Source organism: Helianthus annuus, chromosome 11 (assembly GCF_002127325.2).
Source record: "Helianthus annuus cultivar XRQ/B chromosome 11, HanXRQr2.0-SUNRISE, whole genome shotgun sequence".
NCBI classification, from domain to species: domain Eukaryota; kingdom Viridiplantae; phylum Streptophyta; class Magnoliopsida; order Asterales; family Asteraceae; genus Helianthus; species Helianthus annuus.
The window spans coordinates 177,950,376-177,972,794 of NC_035443.2; the positions used below are offsets into that span (position 1 = coordinate 177,950,376).

The following is a 22,419-nucleotide window of genomic DNA, read 5'->3' on the forward strand; positions in this document are numbered from 1 at the left end:
GCAGAACCCCGGTGTGTTGGGGTGAAGTAGGACCATGTGAATTGGCACATACAGACATAATTCAAGCCACTAATGAGAAAATTGAAGTGGTGCGAGCCCATTTGAAGGCAGCCCAAGATAGACAGAAGTCTTATGCTGACAAAAGAAGAAGACCGATTGAATTTCAGATAGGCGATATGGTTATGCTAAAGGTTTCCCCATGGAAGGGCGTTATCAGATTCAGAAAAAGGGGAAAACTAAGCCCGAGGTTTATTGGGCCATTTAAAATCATCGAACGGGTTGGCAAGGTAGCTTACCGCCTTGAACTACCGGAAGAGTTGAATGGAATACATGGCACGTTTCATGTGTCACAATTATGAAAATGTCTAGCAGAGGAAACAGCTTATGTCCATTACGACGATATCGAAGTGGATAATAGCCTGAATTATGCGGTAAGGCCATTAGAGATTTTAGATCGAAAGGTCAAGCACATGCGAAACAAACAAATCGATCAAGTCAAGGTCAAGTGGGAGCATAGAAAAGGTTCGGACACTACGTGGGAGTCCGAGGAGGAGATGCGACGTCTCTACCCTACATTATTTGGTACGTACTTCGGTTTCGGGGACGAAACCCTTTTAAGGGGGTGGACTTGTAACATCCCAAAAATATAACCTCTTAAAATTTGCAATTTAATTTGCAAATTAATTAGTAAAATAAATTGACTAGAAATGGCATTTAACCTAGTTAGATATTGACTTGTGTGTAGTTAAAAGACACAAAAATAAACTACAAGAAACTAGAGGGGCCAAAAGTGTATAACTTGAATCAAGTTTTACTAAAACATTTTAGTAAACTACAAACACTCCTGGTGGAGTACTGGGAATCGACCAAAGCAGGGGAAAGGCGACCAAGCTTGCCAAAACCCTAAAATTTACTAAACTCACAAATGGAGGTTCAAATCCAATCCAAAACGAAATCTGAGCTGAGATTAGTGATCCTCATTGCAAGGGGATTATCAGGTACGTAAAATTTGATGAAAATTCCCCAACTTGAAATTCTCATAAATTTGGGAAATCTGAAATTCATGGTTGTATGTTTGTTTTATAATGGATTAGGAACAATATAGTGTCTAGGGACAAACCCTAGACAAACACAAGTCGAAACCATGTGAAATTTTAGTGAAATTCATGAACACCATTGTAGGTGATAAGTGGGTTTTTGTGAAACTTGATAAACACTAGGATTATAGTGGTTCTCTAGTGTAATCTATGATTTGTTAGTAATTTCGGAATTTTAGAGGCTAAACCTTATGTTAGGGAATTGATTAATGGAAAATTGGGTTATATGACAAGCTAAGAACTTGTCATATAAAAGGTATAAAAATTCTGCCCATAAAGTGTTTGTGAAAACGCCTCAAAGAAGGCTTAAAATTGAAATTTGAAGTATAAACGCATAATTATGATGTTACGGTGTATTATGCGATATATGGTTTAAAAAGAGTTCTAAACATATTACGATTGAACTCTATAGGAAAGGACACTGGAGCGTCAAGTGGGCAAACAAGTGGCGATTTGCGTTTGAAGGGCTTACTTTGAAGGTATGTAACTTGACCCGTTACATTAAACGAATTGTTGTTAAATTATGCGTAGTCGCATTTTAGAATAGGAATTGTGTTGATTGTAGTGACCATGATTGTTACTTGAATTAATAGAGTTAAATTGATAAGGAACCGTTTGGTAGTATTCACATTGGAGGACTTTCCACAAGATGAGCCAACGGGTCGAATAATGGTGTAAATTGTAGTATTGGTGTCTAATTAGTTAGCAATGGCGACATCAATCACAAGAGCATTAAACCATGGAATTGGTAAGGAAATGGGAGTGATGCTAAGCCCCAGATGTTGGGTGAAAACGCCTCAAGGTTGCTATTGTATGGTAGTAAAGTTGTGTAAATATAGTGGGTCGAATATCTAAATAGAGATTTTAGCGACTAAGCCCGTAAACCAAATTTTCGGGATAATAATTATGATAGGCACGTCGGTAATTTAAATATGGTCGTGTAGGAAAAAGAATCACTAAAAACGGACTTACGGATCATAAGTTATGGCGATTTTAAGTTGGGATTTGAATAAACATTGAGCTGGGTATGTGCAGCAACAATTTTAAGCAACATATTGTGAAAAAGGGGGCTAGGCGTCACGCGAGGCCCCTAAGCGTCACGCGACGCCCCCTAGTTCCGGAAAAATTTTATTTTTTTGTTGTTTTGGCCCATGGAACTTGTTTATACCCATTCTAACATTATCAAAACTAACAATTGATGTGGTTTTGATCCTTAGGTGATATGGGGGACACTCCGGAGGGCGATCAAGCATGTTTGAAGAACCGAACACTTTTGAAGCTTCCGCATTATCTAACTTTAATAGACAATGTTTGAAATGTAAACAATTTGCTAAGAAACTTACGAATGATTTGAATTAGTCGTTAGATGACTAATGTTTCGCTACTTATGAACTTATTCTAAGGAACTTATGTTATACCTTAGAAATCTTTTATATTAAATTGTATGAATTATTATTAAATTCAAGTAGTAATTAGACAATTGTTACATCGGATGACTTATGGTCCCAAACAATTAACATTTTACAAGTTTTCAATAAAATTCATCCTGCTGTGAACTTGCTCTCCATGAAATATTTCACTTAGAACGGATCGCCATCCGAATGAACGGCCATCTGACCGAACGACCGTTCGATCGAATGACCTGAACGGTAGAGATACTTCTCTGATTTAAAATGCTACAACGAAAACTTCAAAGCCATCATACACAAACACATCCATCCCAAACGAAGGACAATCCGACCGCATGGCCATCCGTCCAGATGACCATCCGTTCAGATTATCATCCGATCGAATGACCATCCGTCCGGATTGTCAACCGATCGAATGGCACTTCATCACCTGTCTCACTCACACCGTTTTTTGCACTGTTCATCGCTTATGCTATTGTTCTGTAATCAGGCTAACTTTCCAGCGCTCCCTTCAATCTAAGGTTGTGCTATTAAGTTAACACAAACTGTGAGTATACTCGATCCCCTTTTGCTTAACGCGCTTTTAGGTGTTACATACATTACCTATATCAAATCACATCGATCACACAACGCAAACACTTTTTATACGCTAACCGCTCTGCATGTTATACGTGTTATTCGATGAATGCTTGTATGTTATGTTTATACAATGATTGTTGCCTGACACCTTAGCAACAATAGTACTATAGTTTGGAATCAGCACCTGTCGTGGATGGGGGTTGCTAAGGGCATTTCTTCACGTGTCACAGTTGTGATATATTTTGCGCACCCTACAACTTGCAGTCACGTCTGTGCATATTTCATTTTCGATAACCTACTAGCTTCGCATTATTACATGTTACATGTTGGTTATGCGTAAACTCGCTTTCGCTACTATTATGCTATTAAACTTCTATGCTCACCTTTACACTATGTGTATTGACCTCTATTTTAACGTACGTGACAGGTGTTTGAGATGCTAGGAGGCTTGCTATGTGGAATCAAGTTAGGAAGCGTCTAGAAACAAACAATTAATATTTTGAGTTGTCGAAACAATGATTTGCCTTGAGATATCTATGTTTGTAATAACTGTTTTATTTTGATAAGTTATGGTATGGGACATAATGTTAATTATCTGGTAATTTAGTTGTTATGGATTTTTGCTTGGACAATCTGTTTCGCTCAGTGTTGGGGCCCGTTGATTCTGCCATCAGTTGGGGTGTGACATTTCTTCCCTTGTCGGAAGTCGCTAAGTGGTGCGTGGAATAACAATGTAAAAAAATTTTCGAGAACTTTGGTCGAAGACATCCCTCTCCGCAGGTTCTTTAAAGGGGTATGTGGAAATGGAGAAAAAATAGTGTTTTGGATGGATCCATGGGTAGATAACGAACCATTGAAGAACACTTTCCTTGTTCTATTCAGTTTGGAGAGGTACAAAAAATGCAGAAATAAGGATCGGATCGGGGAGTTTCGGGGGAGACATGGTACTGTAAACACCAACTGTGCTCGAGTGAAGAACTGTCCGAGTTCAATCAGCTGAAAACAAAGATTCAGCAAGTGCAATTGTTAAGAAGAGAAGACAGTTGGCAGTGGATCGGGGCTGAGTCGCGTAGTTCAGTGTTCGGGTCGTTAAAGAGCTGATGGCGAAAGGGGTGGACCATAGCAACACTTATGTTATGGACTGGTGTCATTGGATTCCGCTGAAGTATAATACTTTCGTGTTTTGGATATTGTTTTACGTGTGTGTGCTATTTATGTGTTACTTGTGCATGTTTATATTTGTTTTGTGGTGATTATTCGAAAACGCAATCGCAACTCTATCGTAACGCAATCTCATCACGAATTCGAACTTATAAAATTAATTATGTTGTTGTAAGTTAGTTAGGTTATTTATGTAACTATTATTTAATATCATCGCATCGCTACTTAAAACGCATCGCAATGCTCAACGCACGAAACGAAATGTCGAAAACCAACTCGCATCCACCATCCGAATGGTCATCCGTCCGGATGACCATCCGATCGAACCACCATTCGATCCCCACTCTGCACCGCCTTTCTCCTCTTTTGCCTATAAATACCACCTGTCACATCACTGTTCATGATGTGACAGCTCTCTCGTCCGACCAGCACGTTCCAGCCCTCTTTTCTCTCGATTTCTTGCGATTCTTGTAAGTTTCTACCACAAAACTTGTACTTATATGATTTACACACACTTTTACATCATTTTCACCATCGAATCTTAACTTTTCACCATGAAATCGGCTGATTTGGGCTATTCTAGGGTGATGTCATCATGGGTTCTCAAGAACTTCAAAGTGTGACGTCATTTCCACCAAGAACAACTCAGATCTAAGGGATTTCAACATGTTTAAACACTGATTTCTCCATAATCTAAACATTTTCAACTGATCTCCACTTTTCTTCATTATCCTAAACTTTTCACATAAAAACCGATGGGGTCCGAGCTTGTTCAGACCTTCAACCCATTCTATGGTGAAGTGTTAAACTGAGAATGGATTTCTATCGGAGGAGACGACCGATTCACGGGTGGAACATAAAGTACCACCAAGAACAGTCAACTGATCCAATGGGGTGATTCCTATCCGATCGGACAACTTGAACTCGGTGGAGCTTCCATTGTTTAACACGTTATCATAACCGTCTTGGTTCAACCGCAAAACTTTTCAAACTTAGCAAAATAATTCAAGTTTCAAACGATCAGGTCACTGAACGAACTGCCGTCCAACCGGATTGCCATCCGATCGAACGACAATCCTAAAGGATCACTTATGGTCCCAAACAATTAACATTTTACAAGTTTTCAATAAAATTCATCCTGCTGTGAACTTGCTATGCATGAAATATTTCACTTAGAACGGATCGCCATCCAAATGAACGACCATCTGACCGAACGACCTGAAAGGTAGAGATACTTCTCTGATTTAAAATGCTACAACGAAAACTTCAAAGCCATCATACACAAACATATCCATCCCAAACGAAGGACAATCCGACCGAATGGCCATCGTCCGGATGACCATCCGTCCAGATTGTCATCCGATCGAATGGCACTTCATCACCTGTCTCACTCACACCGTTATTCGCACTGCTCATCGCTTATGCTATTGTTCTGTAATCAGGCTAACTTTCTAGCGCTCCCTTCAATCCAAGGTTGTGCTATTAAGTTAACACAAACTGTGAGTATACTCGATCCCTTTTTGCCTAACGCACTTTTGGGTGTTACATACGTTACCGATATCAAATCACATCGATCACATAACGCAAACACTTTTTATACGCTAATCGCTCTGCATGTTATACGTGTTATTCGATGAATGCTTGTATGTTATGTTTACACAGTGATTGTTGCCTAACACCTTAGCAACGATAGTACTATAGTTTGGAATTAGCACCTGTCGTGGACGGGGGTTGCTAAGGGTATTTCTTCACGTGTCACAATGGTGATATATGTTGCGCACTCTACAACTTGCAGTCACGTCTGTGCATATTTCATTGTCAATAACCTACTAGCTTCGCATTATTACGTGTTACATGTTGGTTATGCGTAAACTCGCTTTCGCTACTATTATGCTATTAAACTTCTATGCTCACCTTTACACTATGTGTATTGACCTCTATTTTAACGTACGTGACAGGTGTTTGAGATGCTAGGAGGCTTGCTATGTGGAATCAAGTTAGGAAGCGTCTAGAAACAAACAATTAATATTTTGAGTTGTCGAAACAATGATTTGCCTTGAGATATCTATGTTTGTAATAACTGTTTTATTTTGATAAGTTATGGTATGGGACATAATGTTAATTATCTGGTAATTTAGTTGTTATGGATTTTTGCTTGGACAATCTGTTTCGCTCAGTGTTGGGGCCCGTTGATTCTGCCATCAGTTGGGGTGTGACATTTCTTCCCTTGTCGGAAGTCGCTAAGTGGTGCGTGGAATAACAATGTAAAAAATTTTTCGAGAACTTTGGTCGAAGACATCCCTCTCCGCAGGTTCTTTAAAGGGGTATGTGGAAATGGAGAAAAAATAGTGTTTTGGATGGATCCATGGGTAGATAACGAACCATTGAAGAACACTTTCCTTGTTCTATTCAGTTTGGAGAGGTACAAAAAATGCAGAAATAAGGATCGGATCGGGGAGTTTCGGGGGAGACATGGTACTGTAAACACCAACTGTGCTCGAGTGAAGAACTGTCCGAGTTCAATCAGCTGAAAACAAAGATTCAGCAAGTGCAATTGTTAAGAAGAGAAGACAGTTGGCAGTGGATCGGGGCTGAGTCGCGTAGTTCAGTGTTCGGGTCGTTAAAGAGCTGATGGCGAAAGGGGTGGACCATAGCAACACTTATGTTATGGACTGGTGTCATTGGATTCCGCTGAAGTATAATACTTTCGTGTTTTGGATATTGTTTTACGTGTGTGTGCTATTTATGTGTTACTTGTGCATGTTTATATTTGTTTTGTGGTGATTATTCGAAAACGCAATCGCAACTCTATCGTAACGCAATCTCATCACGAATTCGAACTTATAAAATTAATTATGTTGTTGTAAGTTAGTTAGGTTATTTATGTAACTATTATTTAATATCATCGCATCGCTACTTAAAACGCATCGCAATGCTCAACGCACGAAACGAAATGTCGAAAACCAACTCGCATCCACCATCCGAATGGTCATCCGTCCGGATGACCATCCGATCGAACCACCATTCGATCCCCACTCTGCACCGCCTTTCTCCTCTTTTGCCTATAAATACCACCTGTCACATCACTGTTCATGATGTGACAGCTCTCTCGTCCGACCAGCACGTTCCAGCCCTCTTTTCTCTCGATTTCTTGCGATTCTTGTAAGTTTCTACCACAAAACTTGTACTTATATGATTTACACACACTTTTACATCATTTTCACCATCGAATCTTAACTTTTCACCATGAAATCGGCTGATTTGGGCTATTCTAGGGTGATGTCATCATGGGTTCTCAAGAACTTCAAAGTGTGACGTCATTTCCACCAAGAACAACTCAGATCTAAGGGATTTCAACATGTTTAAACACTGATTTCTCCATAATCTAAACATTTTCAACTGATCTCCACTTTTCTTCATTATCCTAAACTTTTCACATAAAAACCGATGGGGTCCGAGCTCGTTCAGACCTTCAACCCATTCTATGGTGAAGTGTTAAACTGAGAATGGATTTCTATCGGAGGAGACGACCGATTCACGGGTGGAACATAAAGTACCACCAAGAACAGTCAACTGATCCAATGGGGTGATTCCTATCCGATCGGACAACTTGAACTCGGTGGAGCTTCCATTGTTTAACACGTTATCATAACCGTCTTGGTTCAACCGCAAAACTTTTCAAACTTAGCAAAATAATTCAAGTTTCAAACGATCAGGTCACTGAACGAACTGCCGTCCAACCGGATTGCCATCCGATCGAACGACAATCCTAAAGGATCACTTATGGTCCCAAACAATTAACATTTTACAAGTTTTCAATAAAATTCATCCTGCTGTGAACTTGCTATGCATGAAATATTTCACTTAGAACGGATCGCCATCCAAATGAACGACCATCTGACCGAACGACCTGAAAGGTAGAGATACTTCTCTGATTTAAAATGCTACAACGAAAACTTCAAAGCCATCATACACAAACATATCCATCCCAAACGAAGGACAATCCGACCGAATGGCCATCGTCCGGATGACCATCCGTCCAGATTGTCATCCGATCGAATGGCACTTCATCACCTGTCTCACTCACACCGTTATTCGCACTGCTCATCGCTTATGCTATTGTTCTGTAATCAGGCTAACTTTCTAGCGCTCCCTTCAATCCAAGGTTGTGCTATTAAGTTAACACAAACTGTGAGTATACTCGATCCCTTTTTGCCTAACGCACTTTTGGGTGTTACATACGTTACCGATATCAAATCACATCGATCACATAACGCAAACACTTTTTATACGCTAATCGCTCTGCATGTTATACGTGTTATTCGATGAATGCTTGTATGTTATGTTTACACAGTGATTGTTGCCTAACACCTTAGCAACGATAGTACTATAGTTTGGAATTAGCACCTGTCGTGGACGGGGGTTGCTAAGGGTATTTCTTCACGTGTCACAATGGTGATATATGTTGCGCACTCTACAACTTGCAGTCACGTCTGTGCATATTTCATTGTCAATAACCTACTAGCTTCGCATTATTACGTGTTACATGTTGGTTATGCGTAAACTCGCTTTCGCTACTATTATGCTATTAAATTTGTATTGACCTCTATTTTAACGTACGCGGCAGGTGTTTGAGATGCTAGGATGCTTGCTATGTGGAATCAAGTTAGGAAGCGTCTAGAAACAAACAATTAATATTTTGAGTTGTCGAAACAATGATTTGCATTGAGATATCTATGTCTGTAATAAGTGTTTTATTTTGATAAGTTATCGTATGGGACATAATGCTAATTATCTGGTAATTTAGTTGTTATGGATTTCTCTTGGACAACCTGTTTAGCTCAGTGCCGCGCCCCGATGATTCCGCCATCGGTTGGGGTATGACATTTCTTCCCTTGTCGGAAGTCGCTAAGTGGTGCGTGGAATAACAATGTAAAAATTATTTCGAGAACTTTGGTCGAAGACATCCCTCTCCGCAGGTTCTTTAAAGGGGTATGTGGAAATGGAGAAAAAATAGTGTTTTGGATGGATCCATGGGTAGATAACGAACCATTCAAGAACACTTTCCTTGTTCTATTCAGTTTGGAGAGGTACAAAAAATGCAGAAATAAGGATCGGATCGGGGAGTTTCGGGGGAGACATGGTACTGTAAACACCAACTGTGCTCGAGTGAAGAACTGTCCGAGTTCAATCAGCTGAAAACAAAGATTCAGCAAGTGCAATTGTTAAGAAGAGAAGACAGTTGGCAGTGGATCGGGGCTGAGTCGCGTAGTTCAGTGTTCGGGTCGTTAAAGAGCTGATGGCGAAAGGGGTGGACCATAGCAACACTTATGTTATGGACTGGTGTCATTGGATTCCGCTGAAGTATAATACTTTCGTGTTTTGGATATTGTTTTACGTGTGTGTGCTATTTATGTGTTACTTGTGCATGTTTATATTTGTCTTGTGGTGATTATTCGAAAACGCAATCGCAACTCTATCGTAACGCAATCTCATCACGAATTCGAACTTATAAAATTAATTATGTTGTTGTAAGTTAGTTAGGTTATTTATGTAACTATTATTTAATATCATCGCATCGCTACTTAAAACGCATCGCAATGCTCAACGCACGAAACGAAATGTCGAAAACCAACTCGCATCCACCATCCGAATGGTCATCCGTCCGGATGACCATCCGATCGAACCACCATTCGATCCCCACTCTGCACCGCCTTTCTCCTCTTTTGCCTATAAATACCACCTGTCACATCACTGTTCATGATGTGACAGCTCTCTCGTCCGACCAGCACGTTCCAGCCCTCTTTTCTCTCGATTTCTTGCGATTCTTGTAAGTTTCTACCACAAAACTTGTACTTATATGATTTACACACACTTTTACATCATTTTCACCATCGAATATTAACTTTTCACCATGAAATCGGCTGATTTGGGCTATTCTAGGGTGATGTCATCATGGGTTCTCAAGAACTTCAAAGTGTGACGTCATTTCCACCAAGAACAACTCAGATCTAAGGGATTTCAACATGTTTAAACACTGATTTCTCCATAATCTAAACATTTTCAACTGATCTCCACTTTTCTTCATTATCCTAAACTTTTCACATAAAAACCGATGGGGTCCGAGCTCGTTCAGACCTTCAACCCATTCTATGGTGAAGTGTTAAACTGAGAATGGATTTCTATCGGAGGAGACGACCGATTCACGGGTGGAACATAAAGTACCACCAAGAACAGTCAACTGATCCAATAGGGTGATTCCTATCCGATCGGACAACTTGAACTCGGTGGAGCTTCCATTGTTTAACACGTTATCATAACCGTCTTGGTTCAACCGCAAAACTTTTCAAACTTAGCAAAATAATTCAAGTTTCAAACGATCAGGTCACTGAACGAACTGCCGTCCAACCGGATTGCCATCCGATCGAACGACAATCCTAAAGGATCACTTATGGTCCCAAACAATTAACATTTTACAAGTTTTCAATAAAATTCATCCTGCTGTGAACTTGCTATCCATGAAATATTTCACTTAGAACGGATCGCCATCCAAATGAACGACCATCTGACCGAACGACCTGAAAGGTAGAGATACTTCTCTGATTTAAAATGCTACAACGAAAACTTCAAAGCCATCATACACAAACATATCCATCCCAAACGAAGGACAATCCGACCGAATGGCCATCGTCCGGATGACCATCCGTCCAGATTGTCATCCGATCGAATGGCACTTCGTCACCTGTCTCACTCACACCGTTATTCGCACTGCTCATCGCTTATGCTATTGTTCTGTAATCAGGCTAACTTTCTAGCGCTCCCTTCAATCCAAGGTTGTGCTATTAAGTTAACACAAACTGTGAGTATACTCGATCCCTTTTTGCCTAACGCACTTTTGGGTGTTACATACGTTACCGATATCAAATCACATCGATAACATAACGCAAACACTTTTTATACACTAATCGCTCTGCATGTTATACGTGTTATTCGATGAATGCTTGTATGTTATGTTTACACAGTGATTGTTGCCTAACACCTTAGCAACGATAGTACTATAGTTTGGAATTAGCACCTGTCGTGGACGGGGGTTGCTAAGGGTATTTCTTCACGTGTCACAATGGTGATATATGTTGCGCACTCTACAACTTGCAGTCACGTCTGTGCATATTTCATTGTCAATAACCTACTAGCTTCGCATTATTACGTGTTACATGTTGGTTATGCGTAAACTCGCTTTCGCTACTATTATGCTATTAAATTTGTATTGACCTCTATTTTAACGTACGCGGCAGGTGTTTGAGATGCTAGGATGCTTGCTATGTGGAATCAAGTTAGGAAGCGTCTAGAAACAAACAATTAATATTTTGAGTTGTCGAAACAATGATTTGCATTGAGATATCTATGTCTGTAATAAGTGTTTTATTTTGATAAGTTATGGTATGGGACATAATGCTAATTATCTGGTAATTTAGTTGTTATGGATTTCTCTTGGACAACCTGTTTAGCTCAGTGCCGCGCCCCGATGATTCCGCCATCGGTTGGGGTATGACATTTCTTCCCTTGTCGGAAGTCGCTAAGTGGTGCGTGGAATAACAATGTAAAAATTATTTCGAGAACTTTGGTCGAAGACATCCCTCTCCGCAGGTTCTTTAAAGGGGTATGTGGAAATGGAGAAAAAATAGTGTTTTGGATGGATCCATGGGTAGATAACGAACCATTCAAGAACACTTTCCTTGTTCTATTCAGTTTGGAGAGGTACAAAAAATGCAGAAATAAGGATCGGATCGGGGAGTTTCGGGGGAGACATGGTACTGTAAACACCAACTGTGCTCGAGTGAAGAACTGTCCGAGTTCAATCAGCTGAAAACAAAGATTCAGCAAGTGCAATTGTTAAGAAGAGAAGACAGTTGGCAGTGGATCGGGGCTGAGTCGCGTAGTTCAGTGTTCGGGTCGTTAAAGAGCTGATGGCGAAAGGGGTGGACCATAGCAACACTTATGTTATGGACTGGTGTCATTGGATTCCGCTAAAGTGTAATACTTTCGTGTTTTGGATATTGTTTTACGTGTGTGTGCTATTTATGTGTTACTTGTGCATGTTTATATTTGTTTTGTGGTGATTATTCGAAAACGCAATCGCAACTCTATCGTAACGCAATCTCATCACGAATTCGAACTTATAAAATTAATTATGTTGTTGTAAGTTAGTTAGGTTATTTGTGTAACTATTATATAATATCATCGCATCGCTACTTAAAACGCATCGCAATGCTCAACGCACGAAATGAAATGTCGAAAACCAACTCGCATCCACCATCCGAATGGCCATCCGTCCGGATGACCATCCGATCGAACCACCATTCGATCCCCACTCTGCACCGCCTTTCTCCTCTTTTGCCTATAAATACCACCTGTCACATCACTGTTCATGATGTGACAGCTCTCTCGTCCGACCAGCACGTTCCAGCCCTCTTTTCTCTCGATTTCTCGCGATTCTTGTAAGTTTCTACCACAAAACTTGTACTTATATGATCTACACACACTTTTACATCATTTTCACCATCGAATCTTAACTTTTCACCATGAAATCGGCTGATTTGGGCTATTCTAGGGTGATGTCATCATGGGTTCTCAAGAACTTCAAAGTGTGACGTCATTTCCACCAAGAACAACTCAGATCTAAGGGATTTCAACATGTTTAAACACTGATTTCTCCATAATCTAAACATTTTCAACTGATCTCCACTTTTCTTTATCATCCTAAACTTTTCACATAAAAACCGATGGGGTCCGAGCTCGTTCAGACCTTCAACCCATTCTATGGTGAAGTGTTAGACTGAGAATGGATTTCTATCGGAGGAGACGACCGATTCACGGGTGGAACATGAAGTACCGCCAAGAACAGTCAACTGATCCAATGGGGTGATTCCTATCCGATCGGACAACTTGAACTCGGTGGAGCTTCCATTGTTTAACACGTTATCATAACCGTCTTGGTTCAACCGCAAAACTTTTCAAACTTAGCAAAATAATTCAAGTTTCAAACGATCAGGTCACTGAACGAACTGCCGTCCAACCGGATTGCCATCCGATCGAACGACAATCCTAAAGGATCACTTATGGTCCCAAACAATTAACATTTTACAAGTTTTCAATAAAATTCATCCTGCTGTGAACTTGCTCTCCATGAAATATTTCACTTAGAACGGATCGCCATCCAAATGAACGACCATCTGACCGAACGACCGTTCGATCGAACGACCGTTCGATCGAACGACCGTTCGATCGAACGACCTGAAAGGTAGAGATACTTCTCTGATTTAAAATGCTACAATGAAAACTTCAAAGCCATCATACACAAACATATCCATCCCAAACGAAGGACAATCCGACCGAATGGCCATCGTCCGGATGACCATCCGTCCAGATTGTCATCCGATCGAATGGCACTTCGTCACCTGTCTCACTCACACCGTTATTCGCACTGCTCATCGCTTATGCTATTGTTCTGTAATCAGGCTAACTTTCTAGCGCTCCCTTCAATCCAAGGTTGTGCTATTAAGTTAACACAAACTGTGAGTATACTCGATCCCTTTTTGCCTAACGCACTTTTGGGTGTTACATGCGTTACCTATATCAAATCACATCGATCACACAACACAAACACTTTTTATACGCTAATCGCTCTGCATGTTATACGTGTTATTCGATGAATGCTTGTATGTTATGTTTACACAGTGATTGTTGCCTGACACCTTAGCAACGATAGTACTATAGTTTGGAATTAGCACCTGTCGTGGACGGGGGTTGCTAAGGGTATTTCTTCACGTGTCACAATGGTGATATATGTTGCGCACTCTACAACTTGCAGTCACGTCTGTGCATATTTCATTGTCAATAACCTACTAGCTTCGCATTATTACGTGTTACATGTTGGTTATGCGTAAACTCGCTTTCGCTACTATTATGCTATTAAATTTGTATTGACCTCTATTTTAACGTACGCGACAGATGTTTGAGATGCTAGGATGCTTGCTATGTGGAATCAAGTTAGGAAGCGTCTAGAAACAAACAATTAATATTTTGAGTTGTCGAAACAATGATTTGCCTTGAGATATCTATGTCTGTAATAAGTGTTTTATTTTGATAAGTTATGGTATGGGACATAATGCTAATTATCTAGTAATTTACTTGTTATGGATTTCTCTTGGACAATCTGTTTAGCTCAGTGCCGCGCCCCGATGATTCCGCCATCGGTTGGGGTATGACATTTCTTCCCTTGTCGGAAGTCGCTAAGTGGTGCGTGGAATAACAATGTAAAAATTATTTCGAGAACTTTGGTCGAAGACATCCCTCTCCGCAAGTTCTTTAAAGGGGTATGTGGAAATGGAGAAAAAAAATAGCGTTTTGGATGGATCCATGGGTAGATAACGAACCACTCAAGAACACTGTCCTTGTTCTATTCAGTTTGGAGAGGTACAAAAAATATAGAAATAAGGATCGGATCGGGGGAGTTTTGGGGGAGACATGGTGTTGGAAACACCAACTGTGCTCGAGTGAAGAACTGGCCGAGTTCAATCAACTGAAAACAAAGATTCAGCAAGTGCAATTGTTAAGAAGAGAAGACAGTTGACAGTGGATCGGGGCTGTGTCGCGTATTTCAGTGTTCGGGTCGTTAAAGAGCTGATGGCGAAAGGGGTGGACCATAGCAACACTTATGTTATGGACTGGTGCCGTTGGATTCCGCTAAAGTGTAATATTTTCACCTAGCACCCTAAAATGGCAGAATTCCAACAACTACTGCTCTCCGAAACAGAAACATATCGATTGAAGATGTAGCATGTCCGTTGTGTGGTTATGGTGATGAATCTGTGGAACACATATTTACTTCGTGTGTGTTCGCTACGAATATCTGGTATGATATATGGTCTTGGTGTCGTGTTCCAAACATTTATGTGTTCAGGTTCAGAGATTTACTTGAGATGCATCACCATGTGGGTCTAAGGGATCAAGAAAAGAAGGTGTTCCAGGGTATTATACTCATAGAATGTTGTTGTTTATCGAAGGCTCGGAATTCTTGGAAATTTAATAACATATCTCCAAAGGTGGCTGATATTATAGCTGAAATGAAGTCGTTCAGATTCCTGTGGGTTAGGAGTAGATCGCAACACAAGTCTCTCTCATGGATAAACTGGTGTAATTTTGTAATTTTGTAGGGGTTCTCTGTGGCCGCCCCGGTTTGGGGTTTTTGCGTTGTTAATGAAGGTTTCCTTTATAAAAAATTGTATTGTTGAATATCCATCAAAGCTCCTCTATCTTACACCCGATCTTGTTATAGTAAAATAAATTTCTATATTATTACTATATATTAATAAATGAATTGAAATAAATAGTGATTTTAATATTATAATAATATATAGTTTTTTAATACTTTTATTATTATAATAATAGTTATTTTCTTTACTTTTTAACATTAATCGTTTTTTTATATCGAAGGTTGGGATAAGCTTGGTGTCAACCGGTATCGAAAATACCGGTACGGTCCTGTTCGGTATCAGTACATGAAGGTAAAAACCGGCACTAATATAGAAAACGCCAAAAGTTGGTGCCGAATTGATATTGGAAATCTTTTGCTTCGGGAAATTCAGTGCGGCTACCCGGTACCATTTATCTTTGATCACGGTTAACGTATGAACAACAGTACCGTACAACTTTTTTTGTTGATTTTCTTCAACTTTTAATTTTTTTCTTTTTTAGTTTCAGGGGTAGGGATGAGCTCGGTGCCAACCCATACAAAATCGGTACTGATACCGAAAATATCGGTTATAGTACCGGTATATGAAGGTAAAAAACGGTAGTGAACCGGTACCAGGAATGCCAAAAGTCGGTACCGAATTGGTACTTAAGATCTTTCGGCTTGGCAAATTTGGTACCGGTACCCAGAACAATTTGCTCATCTCTGACCACGGTTTTCATATGAACAACATCGTTACCATATAACTTTTTTAGCTGATTTTCTTTCGGTTATCTTTTAGTGTTTTTTTCTATATTTTCTTTTTATTTTTGTCAGCAGTTCTGTTCGCAACACGCTCGTAGTGATTTCAAAACACATGTAAACACAGACTAAATAACAAAAAAGATTCGCCGCAACGCGACGGACGTCTTTAAAACTAGTTAATTGTTAAAATTCTAGAGTTAAATGCCATTTTAGTGCTTGTGGTTTTGGGTCATTTTGTCAGTTTAGTCCAAAGGTTTAAAACGTTGCCATTTTAGTCCAAATAGTTTCAAACGTTGTCATTTAAGTCCACTGAGTTAACTTCATCTATTTATTTTGTTAGCTAGAAGGGCAATTCGGTCATTTTAAATGGTCGAATTGTCCTTCTAGTGTACATATAAAATGACCGAGACACCCTTCTAGTTAATAGAAAAAATAGATGGAATTAACCCAATAGACTAAAATGGCAATGTTTGAAATTATTTGCACTAAAATGGCAACGTTTCAAACCTTTAGAGTAAACTAGCGAATGACCCAAACCATAAGAATTAAAATAGCATTTAACTCAAAATTCTATTTACAGTGGTTTCATTGTTTAACAGTTATTATAGCACCTCTCCAGAGGTGTCCAGACGAGACGTCCAAATCTTATGTGGACGTTCCAAAAAAATGAATCGATCAGTAAAAATAATACTTATAAGGCCAGGGGGTGTGGTATAGCGGCCCTAGCCAAATCAGCAATTTTAGCGCCCTTTAGCGCCCCATAGCCACCCTTGGGTGCTAAAAGGGGGCGCCATGGCGCTAAGGGGGGGGGGGGGGGTTAGGTGGGGCTCAATCTTTTCAAACAATCAAATCTTTTGCTTTTTTTGTATTTTATTTAATAGAAGCTTTAAAGAAACTTTAAACCATTTGATGTAAGTTAAAGGAAAGGATTTAAAGCCCCCACATGACGCTTATGTAACTCTGAGATGCCACTATAAAACGTCTACATGCTTTAAACCACACCCCCACAACATAATGATTCACTTATTTGAGTCAGGTGAACAGGTAGACATAGTGAGGGTGTCCCCTACGTACTTCACACCATTATAAATCTACCGGTTACCCAAATTTATATCACCATAACAAAGCTAACTAACCAGATATGTCTCAACAAACCACCACCACTCCATTGACATTCACCGTCCGGAGACATGAGCCGGAGCTCATCCTTCCTGCTAAACCGACACCTCGAGAACTCAAGCCTCTCTCCGACATTGACGATCAAGAAGGCCTTAGGTTTCATATTCCAGTTATTCATATTTACCAAAGCAATCCAAAAATGGGAAATAAGAATCCGGCGAGTGTGATCAGGCATGCGTTGGCTAAGGCGTTGGTGTTTTACTATCCGTTCGCAGGCAGGCTAAAGGAAGGTCCAGGGAGGAAGCTTATGGTGGATTGCTTGGGCCAGGGTGCGTTGTTTATCGAGGCGGAGGCGGATGTTACGTTGAAGCAGTTCGGGGTGGAGCTTCAGCCGCCGTTCCCGTGTAGGGAAGAGCTTCTTTATGATGTTCCTGGTTCCAGTCGCATTCTTGATTCACCATTGTTGCTCATTCAGGTAAAAGTGTAAAACCTTATGTGGGCAAAACCCATAGAAAAAGTAAGAATGTTTTTAAGTAATTGAATTTTGGAATAATCATCAAAATATAATAAGTAATTTAATTTTGGAATAATCTTCAAAATAAGAATGTTTTTTTTTAACATATCAAAGATAAAGATATCCGAACCAATCTATTGGAGCACTCACATATCATTCTGTAATTTTGCATGAGTGGGTTATGTATATTTAAAAAAAGTGATTTTGAGTGATTGTGAGTGAAAAATTGAGAAAATGTTATTGTTTATCTGTATATCTAGGTGTATATTTGGGGGACATTGTTCACTTCTATTAATTTTTTTTTAATAATTTTTAAAAGTTGTATTGAGTTGAGGAGAGAAAATGTAATGATAAATATATAAAAAAAGTATTATTTAATTAATTGATAAAAGAAGAAACTATAATGATCTTTTAGTATAATTATAGAAATGAAGATAGTGAAATAGATATGAATGCTTTTAGAAAACACCATATAAATATAAATAAAGTGGTCTTAAGAGACTAAAATTTAGCCAAAACAAATATTAGCTGGTCCATAAAATAGTCAAGTAAATAACTACACGTGTAAATAGATAAAGGCTCTATCTACCTCGACACACAAAAAAAAATGCTCTTTAGCCATCGGCTAAGATAGAGTTGCTCCTTTAGCCGCCTACTAAGACAGAGTTGTAATTATTAGACTGTGCGGTGTGAAGGGGTTTGGGTTATGGGCATTTCTCGACACATGGTGAAGGTAAGAGCCACAAGCTTATGATAAAAAATCAGAGGTTCGGTGTGGCGTGACTTAGCTTGTCGTGGCCAGCCATGTATATTTTTTTTTTAAATTGCCAACCAAAGCCAACCATATTAGCCATCACTTAGTTCCACGACAATTATATATATTTGTGCTTTGAATAATATGAATAAGTTAGTAAAATAAACTGAAATGCTTGAATCGACGAAGACGAGTTCAATTATATGAAAAGATGTGTATATATTTTTGAACTTTTTAAATTTTGTGTATTTAATATACGGGCTCAATAAAGCTTAAACCGTTAAACCAAACCGGAACCAAACCATTCGTAACGGTTCGGTTTTAATTTTCAACGGTTCACTTTCAGTTTTTGATAATTAAAAACTATTACTAACGGTTTGGTTCACGGTTTAAAATAAAACCGTCAAAACAGGACCGTTAACACCCCTACAAACAGACGTATTCAAGTTCATGCATTCATTCAACTAATTAGTTAAAGACTATAGTTTCAAAATTCTTTAAGAGTAATTATAATTAAAGCAATTATAATTAAAAAGGTTATAATGTATTTTATAAAAAAAAAAACTTTAAGAGTAGTAAGTAGAAGAATTGGGAAATAATACATGAATCGGGGAAATATGTAATTGATTGATGATATTAGAAAAGGGAAATATGTATATATTCATTTAATAGTTCATTAAGGCCGTAAAATGGTCATTCTAAGAGTAATTTTAATGAAAAGAGGAAATATATAATATATTATATATATGAGTTAGGGCGGGGAAATATGTAATTTTTTTTTTTTGAGAAGGTGTGGGGGGGGGGGGGGGATACGTAATAAGCAAGCCTAGCAGAGGATATATGTAAAAAACCCTTTATAAAATATCCATGAATTATAGCATGTTAAAAAATGTCATAGAAAAAGTTAATGTTTGTATAAGCACACATATACACGTGACTACGACTAATAGGGTTGGTGGTCCCGTAGCAAAAAGAAAATCTTTTAGAACACTTAGGTTTGAAATCCTTAGGTTAAATTCTCAACGACGACAAGATTAAAGGAACTCACCTTTCAAAAATATATAAATGTGACTAAGTATGGCAACGTACACATGAACACGCATAAAAGCATACAAGTGAACACGGTCAAACATGTAGTGATATGTATTAAATGATAAATTGGTTAAAAATCCACTAAAATGACTTATTTATATCATTTTTCAATAGATAGGTGACACGACTCTTATGTGGAGCTTTCATTCTCGTTGTACGAGTTAGTCATACCATGTGCGATGCGTTCGGATATGTACAATTTCTCACAGCATTGAGTGAAATGGCAAAAGGCGCATCCACACCATCGACATTGCCTGTTTGGCAAAGAGAGTTGCTTTGTGCAAGAGACCCGCCGCGCGTAACATGCGTTCATCACGAGTATGACAAAGTGGCAGACACCGATGGTATAACCATCCCGTTGGAAATCATGGAAACCAGGTCATTTTTCTTTGGACCAACTGAGATTTCCGCCATTCGTAGGTTCGTTCCAACACACCTGAAACGTTGTACCACATTTGAGGTCCTAACAGCTTGTCTTTGGCGTTGTCGTACAATCGCACTCCAACCAAACCCTAATGATGAAATGCGCATGATGACCATTGTCAACGCACGTTTAAAGTTCAACCCTCGGATCCCCGTAGGATACTATGGAAATGTTTTCGCCTACCCGGCTGCCATTTCCAAAGCTCGAGACCTATGTAACAAACCGCTAGGACACGCTTTGGAGCTTGTGATGAAAGCCAAATCTGAAGTCACCGAAGAGTACCTGAAATCCGTCGCAGATCTGATGGTAATAAAAGGACGACCCAACTTCACAACTGTTGGAAGCTATATCGTGTCAGACGTGACACGTTCTGGATTACTTGAAATTGATTTCGGGTGGGGAAACGCGGTCTATGCCGGGCCTGATTACCATGTTGCTGGTTTCTATACACGTCATATAAATCATAAGGGTGAGTCTGGAATCGTGGTACCCATATGGTTGCCGTGTGTTGCTATGAAGAGATTCGCCAAAGAGCTAGATATAATGTTGGCGCGAGACCATAACAATGATCATGTTAACCAGGAACACGTACTCGCTCATTCCAAACTATAGTTTCCTTGTTATGACTCGATATTTGATCATGGCATCATGCAATATGCTTTTTAGACGTGTTTTTGTTAATAGAACTGTTAGAAGTTTATATGTATGGACTAAATAATTGTAAGACTCATAAGTGTGGTGTATTGTATTGTATGGTCTTATTTCTAAATAATCATTCAACATGTACTTCTAAGTAACATATGCTGAAGGTTACCAATAACTAGGAATAAGAATCCGTGTGATCATGATTGCTTGTTCTACATGTTTGGTGTCAAACTAGACTTCAACTAAATTGAGGTTTTAAGTTTGAAAATAAAAAAAAAAAAGTATAAAATGGTATTACTTAAGATTAGAAAATAAGATGTTGAGAACTGGTTTCAGTTCCGGACCGTAAACGCTTATTTCTATTAGTTATCGAAATGGTATTACCTATGGCGGTTTGGGTCATCGTCCGGGCCAAAAAACGCTTATTTCTATTAGTTATTTGCATTTTTATGTTTTTTGAACTATTTTGGGCATTTTGTTTTAGGCGTTATCTTTTTTAGGCCCATTTCGAATTTCTGTTCTTATTTATATGTCCCTCTAGCAATTTGAAGGAGCAGAATTGAATTTTGAAACTACTAATTTTTCACTTCAAATATCGTGCCTTTTGGGAGGAATCTTGGGGGTTGGGGAAGAACTACACGGGTATTCTTAGAATCAACGTGTTCGATCTTCGTTTCGTATCAAGCACTACATCGGTTGGTATCAGAGCCGAATTCCTGGTTCAAAATGCCTCCTAAAAGGAACTACAACATGCCTCTCGATAAAGTTTACGAACGGGAGTTGGAGCAGCGACTTATGGCGAGAGTGGATCAACGGTTGGATCAAGTGGTCGATCAGTTGATTGACCGGATGGCCGACTTGATCAATCGTAGGAGGCAGAGACCCAATGACGGGTATGGTTCTGATTTTAGTAACCCATTTGGTGATGGTTCGACTTCCGAATACGAATAGGAAGGGCGACCAAGGGGTGAACGTGGAGGGGGTAACAGGCGTTGGGATTCTGGGATAAGGATTCATATTGGGATTAGTTTGAATCCGGAGGGGTTCATCGATTGGTTGGCTACCGTGGAGGAGGTGTTTGAATACAAGGAGGTGCCTGAAAATAAGCGAGTGGCCTTGATCGCTACCAGGTTACGCGGTAGGGCCTCTGCGTGGTGGCAACAATTGAAGTTAACACGAAACAGGCTCGGAACAAGATGAAGAAGTGCTTGCGGTCCAACATTTTGCCTCATATAACTTTCAAAGGTTGATGTACCAACGTCTGCAGAATTTAAAACAGGGGGCTAAATCGGTTGATGATTATACAACAGAGTTTTACCAGTTGATTGCGAGGAATGATATTCAAGAACCGGAGGAGCAACTTGTTTCTCGGTATATTGGGGGTCTAAGGGTTCAAATCATGGAGTCCGTGAATCTTTTTGATCCGTTAACCATTCCGGAGGCACACCAACGGGCGTTGGCCTTTGAGAAGCAAAACCGTCGGGTGGGCGGTTCATTTACCCCTGCTGGGGGAAACGTTGGGTCGGGTAGTGGGGCACCTCGTGGCGGGCCTAGTTAGCAAAGGCCAGGGGTTAACAATATCGAGCCTACTTCTAAGCGGGCTAGCAGTAGTGGTCCGAGATGTTTC

At 39.6% G+C, this 22,419-nt stretch overlaps 1 protein-coding gene across 1 annotated transcript; it reads left to right on the forward strand.

Moving 5' to 3' along the window:
• Positions 1-17,239: 17,239 nt before the first annotated feature.
• LOC110891234 (benzyl alcohol O-benzoyltransferase) lies at positions 17,240-20,937 on the forward strand. Its single transcript, XM_022138930.2, has 2 exons — positions 17,240-17,838; positions 19,842-20,937. The coding sequence occupies exons 1-2, from the start codon at positions 17,386-17,388 to the stop codon at positions 20,757-20,759; spliced, it is 1,371 nt and encodes a 456-aa protein (XP_021994622.1). The 5' UTR covers positions 17,240-17,385; the 3' UTR covers positions 20,760-20,937.
• Positions 20,938-22,419: the final 1,482 nt, after the last annotated feature.